At 36.5% G+C, this 24,352-nt stretch overlaps 1 protein-coding gene across 2 annotated transcripts in view; it reads left to right on the forward strand.

Annotated features, from left to right (window-relative positions):
• Positions 1-24,352, forward strand: part of cib3 (calcium and integrin binding family member 3) — a 29,945-nt gene that overhangs the window by 1,877 nt on the left and 3,716 nt on the right. For both annotated transcript variants that reach the window (XM_073931641.1, XM_073931642.1), the window contains exons 2-5: positions 7,256-7,290; positions 9,584-9,695; positions 16,412-16,559; positions 22,834-23,029. In XM_073931641.1, the coding sequence (XP_073787742.1) occupies positions 7,256-7,290; positions 9,584-9,695; positions 16,412-16,559; positions 22,834-23,029 (491 nt within the window). The remainder of the gene's footprint in view (positions 1-7,255; positions 7,291-9,583; positions 9,696-16,411; positions 16,560-22,833; positions 23,030-24,352) is intronic.

Genomic DNA, 24,352 nt, shown 5'->3' on the forward strand with positions numbered 1-24,352 from the left:
TACAGCATCAATGTTGTAATGTCATTAAAATACATTCAGTTAAATAAACTTTGACATTTATTTAGTTGCTCAAGCGTAAAACGAGACAAAAAGCCGTTTGCTCGCACACGCCAGTCAGAATCAGCAGGTTAGCGCTGAAGCTCCATTGAATATACTAGGGTAAAACAAATGCTCATATTATAAAGACATGGCGGGGAAAATGTAATTTAATGCAGCGCTTCTTGTACAATCTGAGAACCACTTTATATCAGATATCACTCAGCCAGAGGAGATCGCTGATTTTTAAAGAAAACTGACCTTAAATGTGCAGATTTTTGTATTGGCGTCGAGTTGACTGGAAGCGATTTACCCAGGTTACTGGCAAATTAAAAGTCCTATTAGCATGCTTCGGCATATACCCTATTAGTGCACTGTAAAAAAAAATGTAAATACCGTGGGAAAAAAATGGAAATGTTTTTTAAATAGTAATATAATAGTAATTTTCTACATTAATATATTTTATAATTAGTGATATAACGGATTACAAATCTCATGGTTCGGATCAAATACGGTTAATAGGTGCGTTCGACATGAAGCACGGCTGCAGCCAGTGATCTGCGAGATTAGCCGAGCGGGGGCGGAGTTGAAAACGGAGCTGTCAAGCCAGACAGCCGGACACTTCAAAGTTGCTGCAGTCATGATGAACGATCGCATGGCGTCATCATCATTTTTTTTTAGAACAAAAGACTTACAGTACAAATAAAACAGAAAACAGTCTCTACAAACTATAGTTCATTTTTAAACAATATGGGTATTATGAATTAAATATATAACAATCGCATGAGAGAAAAGGGAAGGGATAAAGGGAAGCAAGAGGGCAATATAAACATTAAAACGAACTGGGGCCTGTTTCAGTAAGGAGGTTCAAACAACTCTGAGTTTAAACTTGAACTCTGAGTTGATTTACCGAGAGATTAAAAACTCTGAGTTTTCGGTTTCAGAATAGCTGATATGAGCTGGGTCAATCAACTTTGTGTAGACCAACTCAGAGTTAAGCGCACACACCGTGACTATAAAAAGGCATTATCAATAGAGCGTAGATATTATGAGTGACTATGGCAACATCTTTAAAAAAGAGATCAGCATTTCTTTCTCCGGCTGAACTTGATCTGCTCATGCAAAGTTATAGCAAATATGAGTGTATATATTTAAAAAGAAGCAACCATCAGTGAAACAGAGACAGTTAGCGTGGGAAAACAGCTGCTCAAGTTAATGTGTAATTTTTCATTTTAAGTATTTAAACATTTAAGTATAATAAAATAAGTAATGTAATGTGTGACGTTTATAGCCTACTTTTTTTTCTAAACTTTTATACACTTTTATCGGTTTTAATAGATTTAACAGTGCACTTGTTGTGTGTCTGCCTTTTTATTGATCAAGTGATAAAGGTTTATATAACATTTAGAAGGTAAGCAGTAATAAAATATTTTTTAGACAGAATAATAATCCCATTAATCTAGTAACAGTGCATGTCGAAGGTTAAACTAATTATTTATGAAAAAAGGACAAGCCTTGTACGTGACTTTGTTTTGTGTGTGACAAAAATGTAGGCAATAGCTGTGTTTCCATCAAAATATAGGCTGTTACATAAATTTGTGCAAAACTGAAATAACGCATAAAAATAAAGCAGCGTTTTTATCCAAAGCGTCGAAGAGAACACAATCGTCACTTCCTGATTAACTTGCGCCAAACTATCAACAGTAAAAACAGAATTTACTGCGGTAGAATAAGCTGCGTCAATGATTTTTTATTTAATTAATGTACTTGCGCCTCAGAAGACAATTGACAAACAATGAACACGTGGGGGTGTTTGAAGCCATGAGACGCGGAGACACGCTCCAGACGCTCGGCGGTAATTAATAATATACACTGATACTGAAACAGTTAAGGCATTTTAGAATGACTAAAACAAAATTTTAGATGTTCTGCAGTGTGCTCAGTCTGCTGGTTTGTCCATTCACACACATTTAACAAACCTTTTTTCAATGTTCATACTGTAATTTGTTAAGTGCACTTCGTAGTTTATGTGCATCTTATCAAATAAAAGTTTAACCTCAGTTATGCACATGTTTTATTATGCGTATTTTCAAAAGTTATGTGAATCATGACATTTCCATCAATCGTTTTTATGGGCATCTCCAAAATGAGCTCTAAAATAGGTGTGTGGAAATGTAAGGCTCAGGCGAGAAATACCGCTTCATCTTTAAAAAAGGGGAGGAGACTGACAGAAACTCTGAGTTTAGAGAATAAAACCTGCTCCGGACCAGGTTAGGTTCACAGAGTAACTTACCACAGTAACTGACTCTGAGTTACCTCTCTTTCAGAAACAGACTTGACTTACCCTGATTTCTTGAGTTTAACAAACCTGCCATTTTGAAACGGAAAACCCAGAGTTTCTCTCAATTCAGGGTTAAAATACTCTGAGTTTTCACTTAACCTCCTTTCTGAAACAGGCCCCTGGTCTATTAAATACAAAGCAATAAGCACAAATTCTAGGAGTTTAAACATCCCTCTAGGCTAATACTTCTTGTTTGATTATGCTAAAAATTGGTTTATTTATTTATTTTATAATCATACAAATCATTTTATAATTATTTGATAAAATACTTCTTTAACCTAATTTGTTAAGAAACCTTTAGGGTGGCAGGATCAATGATGATAATTATTTTATTTGAAGTCTGTAAGACTTATTTGAGTTCATATTTAGGTTATTTACTAAAATATATCATTTAAATCGTTCATGGAGCTGAATGCAGTAAATAGTCTGAATAAAAAAATGTTGAAAATAAACCTGTGCAAACAAGCCAGCCTTTATAGCCAGATTGGTTGAACAAAAGATGATACTGCAGTATAATATTTGTAGTCTTTTAATAGGCATGATATATCAAAGATAGAGAGGGTGTGAAAAGTGAATTGTTTGTTTTGAAATTTGTGAATTGGTAGTTGTCCAATAATAAACCCGAATCCCACGTGGTTGTTGTCATGCGGTGAACTCAGCCAATCATGTAATATCGGTGTCGTCATCAGAGCTCCAGCAGTCGCTCTTCAGATGCTGCATCGGCTGATTCAGTCGTCTGATCTTGCAGCACTGTCGCGGTACTTTGATGCCACATGTGACAGTCCAGCCTGATCTCACGAGAAAACGTAAGTATTTTACGTTTTGCCAGTTTAGTGGCTAATTCGTACAAACTCGTACGAGTTCAGTTGTACTATTTTAAAAAGGAGGCGTGGCACCTAACCCCACCCCTAAACCCAACCGTCATTGGAGGATGAGCAAGTTGTACTAAATTGTACGAATTAGATCGTATCAATTCATACGAATTAGCCACTAAATGAAAAAGATACGAATTGCCTTGAGATTGTGTTGGACAGTCACGTGGCGTCCGCACAGCATCAATCCGGACAAACTTTCTAACCAGCATGCACCGCTTTAAGACAGAATTTGATCGATCTGCGCAGTGCTGCATGAAGTCAAAAGGTGCGTTCGACTTCATGCGGCGCTGCGCAGATCGATCGAAATCTGTCTTAAAGCGGTGCATGCTGGTTAGAAAGTTTGTCCGGATTGATGCTGCGCCGACGCCACGTGACTGTCACATGTGGCATCAAAGTACCGCGACAGCGCTCCGAGATCAGACAGCTGACTCAGACCGTGCAGCTTCTGAAGAGCGATTGCAGGAGCTTTGATGACGACACCGATATTACACGATTGGCCGAGTTCACCACATGACAACAAACACGTGTATTTCGGGTTTATAATTGGACAAATTCCGATTCAAAAGTTTCAAAACAAACAATTCACTTTTCACACCCTCTCTATCCTGCACACATCTTGCTTATTAAAAGACTACAAATATTTTACTGCAGTAATCATCTTTTGTTAAATAATCTGGTTATAAAGGTTAGCTTGTTTGCACAGGTTTATTTTTAACTTTTTTATACAGACTATTTACTGCATTCATCTCCATGAACGATTTAAATGATATATTTTAGTGTATATTTTAGTGAATAACCTAAATATGAACTCAAATAAGTCTTACAGACTTGAAATAAAATAATCATCATCATTGATCCTGCCACCCTAAAGCTCTCTTAACAAATTAAAGTTAATTAAATTAATATTTTATTAAATAATTATAAAATGGCTTTATTATTATAATATAAATATATATTTTATTTTCTGTCTAGCAGTTTAAAGGCTACCTGCTCTTTCTGGGAAACTTCTACATAGCTCACTTATTTTACCTTTTGTTCTTTTCAACACAATCTTTTTGGATTAAAATACTTTTTTGAAACTTCATTCATCATCCAAAATAATGTCATTTATTAAGACCTAATCAAAACACCTTGTTTTGCTTTTTACATTGGACATTTTTATATCTATAAATGTACATATATGTAAACCCTTTTTTAGCATATTCAAACAAGAAGTATTAGCCTAAAGGTTGATGTTTAACTCCTAGAATTTATGCTTATTGCTTTGTATTTAATACACCTGTTCGTTTTTATGTTTATATTAACCTCTCATTTCCTCTTATTTCTCTCATACATTTGTTATATATTTTATTCATAATTATCCCTTATTGTTTAAAAAGGAACTACAGTTTGTAGAGACTGTATTCTGTTTTATTTGTAAATGTTTTATTGTTATAAATAAAAATAACAAAAAATATGATGATACCATGTGATTGGTCATCATGACTGCAGCAACTTTAGGTGCGTTCGACTTCATGCGGCGCTGCGCAGATCGATCGAAATCTGTCTTAAAGCGGTGCATTCTGGTTAGAAATCTTGTCCGGATTGATGCTGCGCCGATACCACGTGACTGTCACATGTGGCATCAAAGTACCGCGACAGCGCTCCGAGATCAGACGGCAAACTCAGACCGTGCAGCTTCTGAAGAGCGACTGCAGGAGCTCTGATGACGACACCGATATTACACGATTGGCCGAGTTCACCACATGACAACAAACACGTGTATTTCGGGTTTATAATTGGACAAATTCCGATTCAAAAGTTTCAAAACAAACAATTCACTTTTCACACCCTCTCTATCTTCCACACATTTTGCTTATTAAAAGACTACAAATATTTTACTGCAGTATCATCTTTTGTTAAATAATCTGGTTATAAAGGTTAGCTTGTTTGCACAGGTTTATTTTTTAACTTTTTTATACAGACTATTTACTGCATTCATCTCCATGAACGATTTAAATGAAATATTTTAGTGTATATTTTAGTGAATAACCTAAATATGAACTCAAATAAGTCTTACAGACTTGAAATAAGAAAATCATCATCATTGATCCTGCCCCCCTAAAGCTCTCTTAACAAATTAAAGTAAAGAACTATTTTATTAAATAATTATAAAATGGCTTTATTATTATAATATAAATATATATTTTATTTTCTGTCTAGCAGTTTAAAGGCTACCTGCTCTTTCTGGGAAACTTCTACATAGCTCACTTATTTTACCTTTTGTTCTTTTCAACACAAACTTTTTGGATTAAAATGCTTTTTTGAAAATTCATTCATCATCCAAAATAATGTCATTTATTAAGACCTAATCAAAACACCTTGTTTTGCTTTTTACATGGGAAATTTTTATATCTATAAATGTACATATATGTAAACCCTTTTTTAGCAGATTCAAACAAGAAGTATTAGCCTAAAGATTGATGTTTAACTCCTAGAATTTATGCTTATTGCTTTGTATTTAATAGACCTGTTCGTTTTTATGTTTATATTAACCTCTCATTTCCTCTTATTTCTCTCATGCATTTGTTAGCCTATATGTTATTCATAATTCTCTCTTATTGTTTAAAAAGGAACTACAGTTTAAAGAGCCTGTATTCTGTTTTATTTGTAAATGTTTTGTTGTTATAAATAAAAATAACAAAAAAATATGATGACGCCATGTGATCGGTCATCATGACTGCAGCAACTTTGAGTCCCGAAGTGTCCAGCTGTCCGTCTTGACGGCTCCGTTTTCAACTCCGCCCCGCCTGCGCTCGGCTAATCTCGTTGATCACCGGCTGCAGCTGAGCTTCATGTCGAACGCACCTTTTGAGTCCCGAAGTGTCCAGCTGTCCATCTTGACGGCTCCGTTTTCAACTCCGCCCCCGCCTGCGCTCGGCTAATCTCGTAGATAATCGGCTGCAGCTGAGCTTCATGTCGAACGCACCTAATCGCACCTTTTGAGTCACGGATCGAACCATTTTTTGGATCAGCAAAAAAAAAGGAGAAGAAAATTGTCATTTGCTTTTAATTTATACAAAAATATTACTGCAAAAACCATTGGTTTAACAAGCAGAACTTAAAACCTGTAAAAATAAAAATCAAGAAAGAACCAGGTTAAAAAAAAAAAGGAAAATATTCAATATGTAAAATAATTTTACGTAATTATGTAATTATGTTGCTGATAATGCTAAATATAGAAATCTAACATCTTGTACAACAGATCATATTTATTTTCACTTAATTATTCAAGAATTCACACACAAAACTTCATGTTTCGTTATAGGTGGGTCCTTTCTGAAAACCTATTCAGTGATATAATTTTGATGGTTGTTTGTCGCCACCCATTGGTTAGACAATGTAATTGCTTTTACCAGCGTCAAAATTTCAAGTGGTGCTCGCTGCAGAGCCATTTGAGGAGAGCTGAGCTCCAGCGAGGGGGAGCTTAAGCTTGAGCTCCATCTTTTTTGCACTTCTTCTACGAGTGATGTCACTGGGGGTAGGGTTAGGGGTGGGGTTGGTGTACGCATTAAAACAGCTTACAGGAGGAGGAGCGACAGCTCATGCTCCCCCTCGCTGGAGCTCAGCTCTCCTCAAATGGCTCTGCAGCGAGCACCCTCTCAGTGTCAAGTTCCATTAATAATTCCTGCTGAATAGTTTTACATTTATTTTTCTATTTGAACATTTTACTAGTGGAATAACAAACTACAGTATAAAAACTTAACAGAATGTGACATTTTAAGTGTGAAAAAAAATCACTTTTAAAAGGATTTTTGAGCTTAAAATTATGAAGACAATTGTGAGGATTGATGTGGAGAATTTGATAGTTATCATCAATAATTATGCACACTCACTATCAAATTTCTCTCACTATTAATGAAAATTAGCATGCATGTTTTTTGTTTTAAAGTAATTGTTAAGTAGAAATTCTGCTTTTCAATAACGCATGTTTTTTATTTTTTTTGCTTTTCATATTTTGTAGGATTGCACATATTTCACCAGGAAAGAAATACTGAGGTGAGAGATATTTTACTTTTCATACATCTTACTGCGGTGGCACAGTAGGTAGCGCTGTCGCCTCACGGCAAGAAGGTTGCTGGTTCGAGCCTCAGCTGGGTCAGTTGGTTTTTCTGTGTGGAGTTTGCATGTTCTCCCTGCGTTCGCATGGGTTTCCTCCGGGTGCTCCGGTTACCCCCACAAGTCCAAAGACATGCGGTACAGGTGAGTTGGGTAAGCTAAAAGGCATCCGCTGCATAAAATATGTGCTTGATAAGTTGGCGGTTCATTCCGCTGTGGGGACCCCAGATTATTAAAGGGAATGAGCTGAAAATAAAAATGAATGAATGAACATCTTACTCTTTAAGTCTTAAAATGCTTGTTTTATTTGTAAAATGCATCCTCTAATCAAAAACAATATGAAGTTAAAAGTTATAAAAACATATCAGTTTTCGGCAGCGTGAAGAACATTTCCATAATTAAAAAAAATCAACTTTTCCACTGTACATGACATGTTCATTCATTTTCCTTCGGCTTAGTTGCTTATTTATCAAGGGGTTGCAACACCAGAATGAACCGCCAACTATTCCAAAATATGTTTTACACAGCGGATGCCCTTCCAGCTGCAACACAGTACTGGGAAACACCCATTCACTCATACACTATGGCCAATTTAGTTTATTTAATTCACCTATACCGCAGGTGTTTGGACTGTGGGGGAAACCGGAGCAGCCGGAGGAAACCCACGGCAACATGGGGAGAACATGCACACTCCACACAGAAATGCAAACTAACCCAGCTGAGGCTTAAACCAGCAACCTTCTTCCTGTGAGGTGACAGCGCCACTGCTACACCGCTCCGCCCCATCTACTATTTGAATGGTTAACATTTTTTATTTAAAAAACACTACTTCTCGGTATTAAAGGGCAGACCCCCACCATACATCTCGTTTTGACGTCCTTCATGGTGGTCAAGCATAAATTAAAAGTGTAATCCCCCCCTAATCCCCCTGTAATTCACACCTTGAGTATACTGATAGTTTATTAAAAGGTTTTTGTATGATAATTTACAACACAATATATCACAATTAAAGCTGTCAATGAAAGTCACTATTTCCAAACTTTTCATCATCAAAAGTTGTTGGAGGAAAGATCAAGCTCCCATAATGCAATCCAAAAGCATCATGTCAAAAATAAATTTTATTTTATTGTGTTGTGAAGGGATTTTTTATTTTATTTTATATTAATGTATATATACAGTGGAAGTCAGAATTATTAGCCCCCCTTTTACACCATCTTCTGAGCTTTTTCAGTATTGTATGTAAAATTGACTTTCAAGAAAAGTTATAACTATTTCTCAAAAAATATCTCTTTCATTATTCTGCTATTAACCAGAACAGAAATAAATGTGATCATCCTAACTGACCTAAAAGAGATAAAGTTTAGTCACATTAACATCTGACTTTTTAAATGGTTATGTGCCTATTTATACGATGTATTTAAACTTCTCGTTTCAACTCTGTGGCTAATAATTCTGATTATTAATACTGATATATATTATTATATTATTATATATATTCTGATATATTCTTATTTATATATTATTATATTATTCATTCATTTTCTTGTCGGCTTAGTCCCTTTATTAATCCGGGGTCGCCACAGCGGAATGAACCGCCAACTTATCCACCAAGTTTTTATGCAGCGGATGCGCTTCCAGCCGCAACCCATCTCTGGGAAACATCCACACACATACACTACGGACAATTTAGCCTACCCAATTCACCTGTACCGCATGTCTTTGGACTGTGAGGGAAACCGGAGCACCCAGAGGAAACTCCACACAGAAATGCCAACTTAGCCGAGGTTCGAACCAGCGACCTTCTTGCTGTGAGGCGACAGCACTACCTACTGCGCCACTGCCTCGCCTTTATATTTTATTTTATTATATTATATTATATTATATTATATTATATTATATTATATTATGTTATATTATATTATGTTATGTTATGTTATGTTATGTTATGTTATGTTATGTTATGTTATGTTATGTTATGTTATATTATAAATTCTGATAATTCAGAGAAATAAGTCCATAATTTAACAGAAAAGTATCGCTGTTTAATACCAGGCTTTTATTTGCCAACACAGACAATATATAACTTCAAAATATTAAAACCGTCAATAAAAGTTCCTTTTTCAAACGTTTCAACATTGAAATACAACATTATACTCACATAATGTCATTCAGACGCATAAATAAATGCTAATGTTTTAGTTGTGAATGTATGTTTGTTATGGTGCCTCCTCAGGCTGTTTCATCGGTACCGTGATTTGGCTCCTCAGCTGGTGCCGCTGGACTACACCAATGAGCCGGACGTGCGTTTGCCGTATGAGCTGATTGGCAGCATGCCGGAGCTGAAGGTACAGCGCATCTCTCTCTCCCTCTCTCTCTCTCTCTCTCTCTCTCTCTCTCTCTCTCTCTCTGTGTGTGTGTGTGTGTGTTCCTCATTAATTATGAACATCCTACTAATTGATGGCAGTCTTGGTGAGGTTAAATGTTATCAGATCCCCTTAACTCAAGAGAACCAAAAGCTTAACCCAGCTTAATCAAGTGTTTGAGAAGTAGACCAATTAGTTAAGAAATCCTTAAGAATTTGAGACACGGATAAGGGTCAGGTTTAGAAAAGTGGTTCAAACACATACTGTACTTTTCACTTTCATTGGAATGTAGAGCAGGGGAAATAAGTACTGAACACCTCATGCTTTTTTCTGGGAATGATATTTCTAAAGGAGCTGTTGACATGGAATTGAAGCGAATTTCGTTGAAAACCCAAACAATACAAACATAAAAAACTACTGAAGCGTATTGAATACTGTATATAAAAGGCTTCTTTGGTGCTGCAGCTTAAAGACGCCTCTCATATGGAGAATGAAGCCTCATGCATTGCTCAGGGTGTGAGTTTCTCAGACTTCAACTGAGTGTCTTGATGTTCTGTGGGTCTCGTCTATCAAATCTGATCTTTGATTTGTATTCTCTATTAGATTTAGATCAGGTGATTGGCTGGGCCATTCTACAGCTTGATTTTCTTTCTCTGAATGCATTTAAGAGTTTCCTTGGCCGTGTTTTGGATCATTGTCTTGCTGAAATGTCCACCCTGGTTGAACTAAAGCAGCTGATATTCATTTACACGGAAGAAGGGCAGAGGGTTGCTGAAGAACTACTAAGAAATTTAGCTGCTGTCTGGGCTTTCACTGCCGAACTACACCTCCCTTTCTTCATGTGTTCAATACTTTTTCCCTGCGTTATTTAAGTGAAGTTTATTCATAAACTATTTTCGAGAGGATCACGTGCTTATGATTTATCACGGCCGGTCCCGTATTTGCTAATCACTATCTTCCAATCACATGAGCCCTAAGCGACTATAAATAACCACAGTTTTCAGTCCATGTTATCTTTGTTCGGAAGAAACCCCCCTTCCTCCCCTATTCTCCTCCTTTATCTTTGATTGGGCGGCACGGCGGCCCAGTGGTTAGCACTGTGAGCCCCACAGCTAGAACACTGCCAGCCCTGGTTCCACCAAGCTGGTGGGCGTTTCTGTGAGGAGTTTGTATGTTCTCCCCGTGTCCCTGTGGGTTTTCCCCGGGTTCTCAGATTTCCTCCCACCATCCAAAGACATTCAACATGCATAACAATCAAGCTTTTGTCTAACCCCTTTTGTTCCCTTAGCTACCGCAGTCGGGGAGTTCTGAGATCCTCCCAGCTCAGGCTCCCCTCTCGCTCTGCCAACGGGAGGAAGCCCCGGGCTCGAGGATCCCTTGAGCTCGGGGCTCTCTCCCGAGACAGCATGCCAAACAAGCTTTTATAAATCATCAGCTAAGTGTGAACTCTTGAATTTTATTACGCATAAGTTAACTTGTAAAATAATAAGATTTGTTGTCTTTGCATATGTGGATTTCGAACATCCGGGGAGAATTTCAAGTCAACGGCACCTTTAGAAATGTGTTTTCTGAGAAAAATGGTGACGTGTTACTTATTTTCCTCACTTGATACTTCATACAATACTTATTTTTGTGTGTTGAACTGTCATTGTCTTCTTGTATTTTACAAAATGGCCTCTTTTATTTTATTTTAATTTATTATTATTAATGCATTTGTGCATTTGTTTTTATGGCTCTGTCGGGGATAGGGTGGGTGTTCTTTGGTTGGTGTTTGGTTACTAATGCAGTATATATGTATCGCATTTGTTTTCCTAATGTTTTAAAACAATAAAAAAGCATCAAAAAACATATACTGTAGAAACCAAAGTCTCAACCTTAATGTTTCAACGAACTGTTGAGAAAATGAAATAACAAAACATATGGATTAATTTACCGCCATTCAGTGTATATGCTATCATGTTAAATTAAAACAACTTATTCAGATCTAAAATTTGTAAAAGTTATCAGAAAAGTGGTGATTTTTTTTGTAATATTTAAACTGTATAATATTATAAAAAATATATAGGTCACACTTTACAATAAGGTTCATTAGTTAAGGTTAATTAATGCAGTTACTAACATGAACAAACAATGAACATTACATTTAGTAGTATTTGTTCATGTTAGTTAACGTTAGTTCATGAAAATACAGTTGTTCATTGTGAGTTCATGTTAACTCAAGGTGCATTATCTAATGTTAACAAGCATGGACTTGGGTGTTAATAATGCATTACTATATGTTCAATTATGATTAATAAATGCTGTACATGTGATGTTCATGATTAGTTTATGTTAGTAAATTCATTACCTAATGAACCTTATTGTAAAGTGTTACCGAAATATATATATTAATTCAGAAATTCTTTTGATATGCTGATTTGCTGCTCTCTTGTGGTAAGCTGTTATTGGTGTTCAGGTATTATTATTGGATTACTGCAACTCTCTACTAGCCGGGCTCCCAGCTAACTCTATCAAGCCTCTTCAGCTGCTTCAGAACGCAGCAGCACGAGTGGTCTTTAATGAACCTAAACGAGCACATGTCACTCCGCTGCTCATCCGTTTGCACTGGCTGCCAGTTGCTGCTCGCATCAAATTCAAAGCTCTGATGTTTGCCTACAAAGCGACTTCTGGCTTTGCTCCTTCTTATCTGCTCTCACTTCTGCAGATCTATGTGCCCTCCAGAAACTTGCGTTCTGTGAATGAACGTCGCCTCGTGGTTTCATCCCAAAGAGGGAAGAAATCACTTTCCCGAATGCTCGCGCTCAATCTGCCCAGTTGGTGGAATGAACTCCCTAACTGCATCAGAACGGCAGAGTCACTCGCTGTCTTCAAGAAACGACTAAAAACTCAACTATTTAATCTCCACTTCACTTCCTAATCTGCAATTGCCTCTCTGGATATACCACTAACTGCACTCAAAAAAATATATATATATACTAATACTTTCCTTCTTAGACTTTACAGACCTGAAACTTGCCTATAGCACTTATTCATTGTTGCTCTTATAGTTGTGTAAATTGCTTTCTTGTCCTCATTTGTAAGTCGCTTTGGATAAAAGCATCTGCTAAATGACTAAATGTAAATGTAAATTATAAAGGCTTTTTATTATCAATGATTATTAAACATTTTGTTCTGCTTTATATTTTCTGCGGAAAAATACTTTTTACATTTGCAAATATCAAAAAAACATGTCATTTATCTGAACATACAAATTATATGTTAGTTTTTATTTATCATTTATAATCAAATAAATGTGTGAGCAGACTTTCAAAAAACAAATAAAATATTAATGTTTGACTGGTAAAGGTGTAGTCCAAGGATGGGCAAGCTTGATCCTCGAGGGCCGGTGTCCCTGCAGAGTTTTGTTCCAACCCTAGTCAAACACACCTGAACATGCTAATCAGTGTCTTCAAGATCACAAGAAATCTATAAGCAGGTGTGTTTGATTAGGGTTGGAGCTAAACATCAGAAAAGTGGTGATTTTTTTTTTGCAATATTTAAACTGTATAATATTATAAAAAAAATATTGGTAACACTTTACAATAAGGTTCATTAGTTAATGTTAATTAATGCATTTATTAACATGAACAAACAATGAACATTACATTAAGTAGTATTTGTTCATGTTAGTTAACGTTAGTTCATGAAAATACAGTTGTTTATTGTGAGTTCATGTTAACTCAAGGTGCATTATCTAATGTTAACAAGCATGGACTTGGGTGTTAATAATGCATTACTATATGTTCAATTATGATTAATAAATGCTGCACATGTGTTGTTCATGATTAGTTCATGTTAGTAAATGCATTACCTAATGAACCTTATTGTAAAGTGTTACCGAAATATATATATATTAATTCAGAAATTCTTTTGATATGCTGATTTGCTGCTCTCTTGTGGTAAGCTGTTATTGGTGTTCAGGTATTTGATTTAGGTGTTTGATTAGGGTTGGAGCTAAACTGTGCAGGACACCGGCCCTTCAGGACCGAGTTTGCCCACCCCTGGTGTAGCCTATAATTCTCTTAATTATTTTAGTCATTGGGTCCACAACTGTAGACACATGATATAGTTAATAAATGTTTCAGTAGAAAAAAATAGGTCCATATTTTATTATAAATTCAACAAAAAGCTGAGCTGATGTTTCTAGTTTATTCTATTGTTTATATATAATTCCTGCTAAAATGCTCAATTTTATTCTACTACAACTACTTCGGCAGGTAAATATTATCTATATGCTAATATATAGGCGACTACACATAAAGATGAACGCCAAATGCATTCAAGAATTAAAAAATATTCAAGATGCGCGCGCAGCGAGGTTGCAGAAAAAACTGGGAGCGTTAGCATTTACAGCGAGGGATTGACATCAGATGCGGTGCAGAGTTTGTTGTTGTCTTAGAGAAAAGTTATATTGATTACATATTATATATATTATTTATGTAATGCTTTCAGTGTATTAAAACAGTGTGTCACCCAGTGATAAGCACTGTGATTCAGCGAAATTAATGTTAAAGTGAGCGGCGTTCGTCTGACAGGTCCATTTGCGATAGCACCCTCCCAATGGATATTGTATAAGACGAAATGGCCAAGCATCCAGCCCCAGATATACAACGATCTTATTGAGACTCCAAGTGATTTTACAAGAGAGAAGTTAAAAGCCTACAAGTCTTTGGATGCCAACAATGTTGTTCTGTGTGGTCATGTGCAAGAAATAATACTCCATGATGACCAGATTCAAAACTCTGTGGTGCTAAAAATCGAGGATCTGCCTAGCCAAAGACAAGGAAAGAAGACGGAGCTGTACAAGGCCTGGGTAATCAATCACCAACACGCAAAACAATTGCATTCTGAGGGCCTACTCACACTATGCCATCCGTACCGTGCCCAGGCCTGTTTTCCGGATCGTTTGAGAAGTGTGAGTGCGCTGAATCGGGCTCAAGCATGGTTCACTTGGCCGGCCCTGGCCCTGTTGGAAGAGGTGTGCCTGAGCGCGGTTCACTTGGGCTTTGGCGCGGTACGCTTGTGTGTGAGTGCAAAACGCACCAAAGCCCGAAACTGAAAGCGAGACGTGACTTTTAAGGGACTGTTTGATATGGATTTATTAATCATTCTTACTGTTCAGTGAACGCAAACTGCCGTAGTTTATTAAAGACGCAAACCCCTCACTGCACGACAGCTGCACCTTCAGCAGACCTCCTCATTCCTGCAGCACGAGAGCTTTATGATTGTTTATGAGCGCCAAAAGTGGCGAATCTGTTCATCGAAATATCTGACTGCGTGTCCCGCATCCCTAAGGACTGTTTGGCGAAATATTTGACGACATATCAAACGACTGAAACGATATAACTAGAGAAATCTCCACTGTGCTGCTGAGTGAGAGAGCGCTTCTCACTGAACAGCACAGCAGCAATGACGTAAGCGTGCCGAAGCCTGTTTGTGGTGTGAGTGCGGGCCGTCGGGGGAGACGGGAGGGGGGACAAGCGTGCTTTGGCCCAGTTCAAGGCAACTGTAGCTAGTGTGAGTACAGCCTGACAGTGAACGGCACCTGTAGGGCAGGGTGTGTGAGCTTACACTTTTACATTTCATTCTAAGCATTCAGTGTCTGCAGTTTAATTCACCATGTTTAACTGTTTTTTGCTGAAATCATTGCTGCAATCAAAACTGAGTAATGTGTCTGAATCAGCATAGCGTGAACTTACCTGATATAACATGAGAACTGCAGAGTCCAGCATTATTAATTAGGTCCTCACTCCATTCAGCACCCTTTTAGCCAAAACGTCTGTGGTCAGCATGAAAAGCAGTGTTGTATGTGTAACGGAGGCCAGTTAGTAAGTGCTGTGCAGGTAAACCTCACTCCTCTGACCTCTAAAGGTGCTCTAGCGACAGACACTAGAGGCCATGGTCTTTAGCCTCCTTGTTAGAGCAACCGACTCCCATGCGGAAGGTTGCCAGTTCGAAACCAGCTGGGAGAGGGTTGGGTGGCGTAGGACCGGCGGTGTTACATTGGTGCCATGACCCGGATGGGAGTGAGGTTTAGGGGGGTGAGTGTAAAGCAGGTCGCACACCAGAAGTGCCGTGACACGGCGCGCACATGACAGTTTAAAGTATCGCACACCAAACCCGTACATTCGAATGATAATTAACATGAAACTAATCAGTTGGCGCTCTGTGGCGCGGCTGAAAAATGAACTGCGTCCTGAGCCGTGGCACGGGCGCCGACTTGCAGCGCCGGTGTGTGGATCCTGATAGAAACCTATGTTTAGAATTCTAAAATGCATGGCACTAGACACTAGAGGCCATGGTCTTTAGCCTCCTTGTTAGAGCAACCGACTCCCATGCGGAAGGTTGCCGGTTCGAAACCAACTCGGAGAGGGTTGGGTGGCGTAGGACCGGCGGGGTTACATGTACAGTAAAAGTTAAGTTTTCTATTTTAAGACTTATGAATTTGGCATCTTACCGCAAAACTTGACATGTTTGCTATTGCAACCGGGAACCCGTGTGACGTAGGTTGGTAATTCCTTTATTGAAAGTTCATACACCCCGTCCCTAAAATAACCGTCAGTGAGGTGTACTGTATGTCAAACATTGTACTGTGAGGACGTCAAACACTCACACTACTAAATACTCACTTTATAATAAAAATGTTATGTTTTATGTAGGATAACCCATTCAGACAGAGGATCGCGGAGGTTTTCTCTGAGGATGGGCAGGGAAACATGACTCTGGACGACTTTCTGGACATGTTTTCAGTGATGAGTGAAATGGCGCCGCGGGACCTGAAGGCATATTACGCCTTTAAGATATACGGTAAGTCACGTTCATATTATTATTTAGAAACATTTTGATTATCAGTAACGTAGGATATACAAAACAGACGTCAATTAAAAATGAAGTTAGGTTTTTTCTAATTTTCCGGTTTAATATGTCGTATTCATGCCGATGGCCTATTTGTTTAGGTAAGTTAGTTGCAAAATATTATGCGAAGGAACATTTTGGCTCTTGTGCCAAACTCCAGAAAATGACTGGCTTTTGCATGCAAGATTAATTAACGTGTATTTATGGTAAATAGTACAGCGGCTCTTTTTATCAGTTACAATTATCAACCCTATTTTGTGTTAGTTGGACTTGTAGTAATCCTCAAACACTCATTCAATCATTAGCTAAAACGGTAACAATTAATTATGGTCCATTATATTGTTAGTCAATGTACTTAATAACACCAACATGAACAAAGTATGAGCAATCTTGTAGCCTACATCATTTATTACAGTTTTTGTCAGTCGCTTTGGTGCATTTCTCACTACACTATTTACATTTGCACAGTAGTTAACGCATTTCTCAAAACAATTAGTCATTTGTGCACATCCTAGTAGCAGTTTCTCATTCCTTCCAACACAATGCAGATGCTTTTGGACATGCATCAATTGCTTTCATACAACTCTCTGCTAATTATAACATTATCATCTGTTTATGTCATGTCAGACAAAATGAACTAAACTTGTAAATGCTGAATAGTCACTCCATATAAAACTAATAGTCTTTGTTGCATTACTTGAGTCATTACATACAAAAATGTTGAACTAGTTGTCAAAATCTGTGCAAATTTAATTTTAAGAATTGTAAATCTTTATTTTCCTGAAAATGTCTTTAAAATTGAACAATTTGATGAATGATTTATAGACCTGTGTATGTTGTAGGCTCAGTTCCATTATGTACTGCAATATTGTGTACAGTTGTGCACTGCTCTACCCAAAGGGAGTTTATGTTTGTTGTAAATAAGGGTGTGTTTATTCTTTTGCACAATGCTGTGAGTAAATTAGAATTGTAAAGAGAAAATGCAGTAAAACTGTGAAACATACATATTCAGTGTCTTGTACTCAGATACCTCACTAAATGCAGTGATGTCCAACTTTACTGTAGTTTTCAAATGGCTGTGCTAATAGTATACAGTGCTGTCTTCAGCATTTTCAGGAAATGTCACCAAAATCTGACTTTTTTGCATTGAAAAAAATGTCCAGTGTAAAGTGTCATAATAAAACATGACTAAGCCATTTGACTATCTTGTTCATAAACAATAGTGTCAGGACTTTTCATTTTGATGACACTGACACTTTGATTGACATCAATACTTGCTTTTGAGGAATGAACTGTCCATTTTGAGCAAGTGACGAGCTTTTGCAGATTATCAGCTAGGTTTTGCAGCACGAGGGCTTTAAGACATTTGTTGTGCAAATGTAAATAGTGTTGTGAGAAATGCATTAAAGCGTCTGAGAAAAACTGTAAATCATAGTTCAACATTTACTGCTAATATTCAAAGTTATGCTTGTTTACATTAGTCAAAGCACTGCGAGTTAACAAGAACTAATAATGAACTAATGTTGTAAAAAATGAACGATTACTGTAATAAATGTATGGTGCATAGTTTGTCAGTTAGTCATTAACTAATTGAGAATTATATTAAGACATTAGCTTTAAAACTTTCACTGGTTTAGCTTAATCTGGTTTATTTTAACTGGAGTACTTTTTGCATACTATTCATTCATTCATTTTCTTGTCGGCTTAGTCCCTTTATTAATCTGTGGTCGCCACAGCGGAATGAACCGCCAACTTATCCAGCAAGTTTTTACGCAGCAGATGCCCTTCCAGCCGCAACCCATCTCTGGGAAACATTAACACACACATTCACACACACACTCATACACTGCGGACAATTTAGCCTACCCAATTCACCTGTACCGCATGTCTTTGGACTGTGGGGGAAACCGGAGCACCCGGAGGAAACCCACGCGAATGCAAAGAAAACATGCAAACTCCACACAGAGCTTTTTGCACACCGTTATCTTTAATATTGTAATTATTTTATTATTTCAGATTTAATTTCAGTCAGTAGTCGAGATTTTCTAGTAATTTTATGTTTTGACTTTGTTTTATTAAAATTACTAATAAGATTTATGATTTTATTTGCGTTTAATAATTTAGTAATTTTAGATTTCTAATTATTTCAGTCAGTTTCCAAGGAATTATTTACGTCGATTATCTAATCTCTTTTAATTTCAGTGTTTTATTTATTTATATTTCAATTAAAAACTGTTAATGATTCAGTGTTGCATAATGATAATAACCCTACCCCCCGATAATAACCCTGTGTGTACTGGTAGTCTAAATTAAGCTGAATAATTTGATACGATGACCTGACCTCAATCTTCTATAAAGTCCTATTCATGTAGAGATAAACCTGCAGAACCTTAACTGACACATGAGTATCAATAATTGATTAAAGAGGGAACTGCCTATGAAAGCTCTGTTCATATCTGTGAATGCAGCTGCCTCATTTAAAGACCCCGACTGAATAAAAGACCTCAGAGAACCCGATCTGCTGCTGTCACCAGAAAAGACTCTGTTCTCATGCAACATTAACACAGGGTAAATGATAACACTCTCAAACAATAGAGATCAATGGTTTGAACAAGGGTGTACGCTGAAATGATGCATCTTATTTAGACTGAACATGGAAGGATTAATTGTTCTGAATATTAAAATTAGGGCCGCATGATATTGGACAAAAATACATGGCAAAATATATTTATATTTTAGTTATATATATATATATATATATATATATATATATATATATATATATATATATACACACATATATACACACACACATATATATACACACACACATATATATATATATATATATATATATATATATATATATATATATATATATATATATATATATATATATATACACGCACATATATACACACACACATATATATATATATATATATATATATATACATATATATATACACACACATATATATACACACACACACACATATATATATATATATATATATATATATATATATATATATATATATATATATATATATATATATATATATATATATATAGGCCACTTTATTAGGTACACCTTACTAGAACCGAGTTGGACCCTCTTTTGCCTTCAGAACTGCCTTACTCCTTCATGGCATAGATTCAACAAGGTACTGGAAATAAAATCCGTCGTTCCAACAATAATTCGTCGTTACAACAATAATTCGCAAACTGCATCGCAAACTTGAGCACTCGCAACTACACCTCTTGAGCTATAGTTAGAAACATAGTTCCTGGCTGTGTTCTATTCCCACTTATCCCCCCTATGCCCTATTCATTTAGAACATTCTAACATTTAAACTTGGAATGATTAAAAATAATAAAGCATCAAGGTCATCTCTCTTAGGTGTAAATTGCTTTCAAACTATTTTTACAGTTCAGTTTTAGCGATCTTCATGTTTACAATTGCGCTCCCTTCGCAGTGCACTTTAAAAACATTGATGTCATTTTGAACACAGCCTCATGACAAAAGCTATTGATGACCTATTATTTAAAAGCAGAATTTATGTTACGTCTCCAAAGCTTGTGAAAACAAAAAACACAGCATACGTTAATGCTTTTAAATTATAGTTGGTTATTTATTAAGTATCTGTACTGTATATGACATGGGCCTGCTGGTTAGAATATTAAAAAAAAAACAATATCCTACTAAATAATAATAACAATAATAATAAAAATAATCATCATCATTAATATTATTAATATTATTATTATTAAAGTAGGATTTTTTTCATTTCCTAATAAATAATAAACATTAAATTTCATTTCTTAATAAATAGCCCTCATTATTTATCACCCCTCTCATTATTTATTTATTTGTTTACATATTTTATATATGAAATTAGAATAGGTGTTAGCTTTTGTAAGTGATTTTATGTTTTAGAATAGAATATAAAATGTTCAACTTCTCAATAATATCAGTAAAGCAAACACAGGCCCTATGTAAACACATATATTTCAGGTAGTACAAAAAGCGGGTGCATGTGTATACCAAATCTAATATTGGATATTGTTTTTTTAATGCATGTTTGTGTAAAACAATATAATTTGCACAAATTAATAATGGGGTTCTTCTCTAAAGAGGTTGTTACTCCACCCAGTTTATAACTAAAGTAGTTCAAGCGATGGATCTGTGACAGTGAAAACTACAGGTTTTGGGAAACACTCGTCACTACATCGATCTTTTCCCAAATGATGCATCGTATTATGAAAGTTCAGCCACGAGTTACGTCGTTGTTTGGGAAACGCCAGCCTGATCTCACGGGAAAACGTAAGTAATTTACGTTTTGCCAGTTTAGTGGCTAATTCGTACGAATTTGTACGAGTTCAGTCGTACGAAATTGTACGATTTTAAAAAGAAGGCGTGGCACCTGACCCCACCCCTAAACCCAACCGTCATTGGGGGATAAGCAAGTCGTATTAAATTGTACGAATTAGATTGTACGAATTCATACGAATTAGCCACTAAATGAAAAAGTTACGAATTACCGTGAGATTGTGTTGGAAACGCACCCCTAGTCAGTAAATAATCCACAAAAAAAAATTAGCTTATAGATTGTAAAATTATTTTTATTGTACTTTTGGGCTTGTGATAAATATTACTTACTCTTAATAATAAATTTTCTAATTATTTTCTCTATTATTATTAAAAATAAATGTTCTACGCCAAGTCCTTTTTGTACATAAACGTTAATAGATTGACTTGTTCTTTTTTGAAATTATTTTAAAAGCCTAAAATTTCTTTAATTCATAGATTAAATGTTATTGTAACGGTTAATATGTTGAAGACATTATTAGGCCTCTTGTGAAATTGTATTTCTTCTTCAAAAATTTACAAAGTTACGTTTAATAACAAGACATTTTTAACATTTTTTTCTATTATGTTCTTTTAATATAACAGGATTTTTTTTAGGTGAAGTTTATTTATGAGCTAATTTGGAGAGGATCACATGCTTATGATTGCTTGTGGCTGGTCCTGCACTATTCAATCTATGATTCACCAATCAGACGATTCCTAAGCCACTATAAATACCCTCAATATCATATCACAGCCATCTCCGTTTTGAAGAATCAATCACCCCTGCTCTCCTCCTTTCCTAGATGGGTGACACGGTGGCCCAGTGGTTAGCACTGTTGCCTTACAGCAAGAACATTACTGGTTCTAGTACTTGCCAAGCCAGCCAACGTTTCTGTGCGGAGTTCACACATTTTCCCCCCGTGCTCTCATAAGTTTCGCCACTGGCTCGCATGGTTCAGGATTGGTAGAGCTACGCATCGATGAATTTGCTCTTCAGTGTTTGAACTCTCAGTAATGATTAAATCACACTGAACTGAGCTAAACTGAACTGAACTTAAACACTAAAAACTGAACTACCCTGATCCAGTTACTATGACCATTTATGTGAAGCTGCTTTGACACAATCTAATGTAAAAGCGCTATACAAATAAAGCTGAATTAAATTCCCCTGGGTTACCTGGTTTCCTCCCACCGTCCAAAAACATGCAGCTTAAGTTAATTGACTTATCCAACACATGCTCCTATAAGTAGCTATCTCTTAAGAGCAATCACTATCTGTTCATTAGCTACTACAGCAGGGGAGTTCTCTATATCTACCTGAGCTCAAACTCCCTTCTTGCCTTGCAAACGAGAGGGAGCCCCAGGCTCGAGGATCTTGTGAGCTCAGGGCTCTCTCCTGGTACAGCATGCTAAACAAGCTTTATAAATCATCAGCTGAACTTTTGAAAGTAGGTTTTAGTATATTTTAAAGTATTTTTGAAAAACTAGTAAGGTGAATATTATTAGCCCCCTTAGAAATCTTTTTATTTATTTTTTTTGATTGGCTACAGATCTACTGTTGTCCAATGGATTGCCTATTTAACCCAACTTGACTATTTAGTTATGCATATAAATGTCACTTTAGGCTGAATGCTAATATCTTGCAAAATAGCTAGTAAAATATTTAGTCATTGTAACAGACAAAAGAATTAGTTATTAGAGTTTAGTTATTAAAATTAGATTGAAAAAGAAACAACACTTGGGAAACATTTGAAAAACAGTACAAATTTCACAGAAGGACTAGTAATTGGCTGTAACTGTACTTATAGAAAGTTCATATCAGTTTTTAATTTCTTACTGAACCCAACTAACCCATAGTCTCTCCATCTATAGACTTCAACAACGACGACTTCATCTGTAAATCAGACCTGGAGAAAACTCTGAATAAACTGACCCGAAATGAGCTCACAGAGGACGAGGTGCGGATGGTGTGCGAGAAGGTGATCGATGAGGCTGATCTGGACAATGATGGCCGTCTTTCTCTGGAGGATTTCCAGCACATGATTTTGAGAGCGCCTGATTTCCTCAGGTAACAGCTACGCATTGCTTTCACCTCACAAACTGAAGTTTTACGTTTTATTTCACCCTAAAATGACATTTCTGTTATTAATGGTCTCCGTCATGCCAGAGAAATCCTTTTTCATCTTCAGATCACAACTTAAGAGATTTTAGATGAAATCTGAGAGTAGATGGTAAAGGTCCCGAGATGTTTAAAGTCCAGAAAAGGAACCAAAAACATAGTTAAAACTTTGTACTTGACTTCAGGTGGAAATCATAGGAAGCTCAGCGATGTAGGACTGGATGATATTGGAAAAATCTAACATTGCGATATTTCATTATTCTCCCATGTGTACACTACCTGACAAAAGTCTTGTCGTTGGTCCCAGTTGTAAGAGCAGCAAATAATACCTTGACTTGTAGTTGATCATTTGGAAAAGTGTCAGAGAGTGGATTTTTCTGATGAATCATCTGTTGAGCTGCATCCCAATCATCACAAATACTGCAGACGACCTACTGGAACCTGCATGGACCCAAGATTCTCACAGAAATCAGTCAAGTTTGGTGAAGGAAAAATCATGGTTTGGGGTTACATTCAGTATGGGGGCGTGCGAGAGATCTGCAGACTGGATGGCAAAATCAACAGCCTGAGGTATCAAGACATTTGTGCTGCCCATTACATTACAAACCACAGGAGAGGGACAATTCTCCAGCAGGATAGCGCTCCTTCTCATACTTCAGCCTCCACATCAAAGCTCCTGAAAGCAAAGAAGGTGAAGGTGCTCAAGGGTTGGTCAGCCCAGTCACCAGACATGAACATTATTGAGCATGTCTGGGGTAAGAAGAAGGAGGCATTAAAGATGAATCCAAAGAGTCTTGATGAACTCTGGGAGTCCTGCAGGAACGCTTTCTTTGCCATTCCAGATGACTTTATTAATCAGTGATTTGAGTCATGTCAGAGATGTATGGATGCAGTCCTCCAAGCTCATGATGGAGTCAGACACAATATTCATTCTGTTTCCACTGCAGCAGGACTTTATATTCTATACTGGACATTATCTCCGTTCAGTGATGAGACTTTTGTCTAAGCAAAGTCAGACCTTACTGACCTAATGAAATCATGAAAAATTAGTGCATGATCATATTTTGGTCAAATAAGCGTAGTAGAGGCCTTTGCCTTTCATATAAGTCACTTCTGATATCAAATGATCAACTAGAATCATCTGTCTGTCTGTCTGTCTATCTGTCTGAGAACTTTTATTGTTAAAATAAGATGTTAAATCATTATCCGTTTTTTTTATTATTATTAATTAATAAATAAGATTATTAAATGTCTCAATTTTGTTTCTTCTAG

Source organism: Danio rerio, chromosome 2 (assembly GCF_049306965.1).
Source record: "Danio rerio strain Tuebingen ecotype United States chromosome 2, GRCz12tu, whole genome shotgun sequence".
In the NCBI taxonomy this organism is placed as follows: domain Eukaryota; kingdom Metazoa; phylum Chordata; class Actinopteri; order Cypriniformes; family Danionidae; genus Danio; species Danio rerio.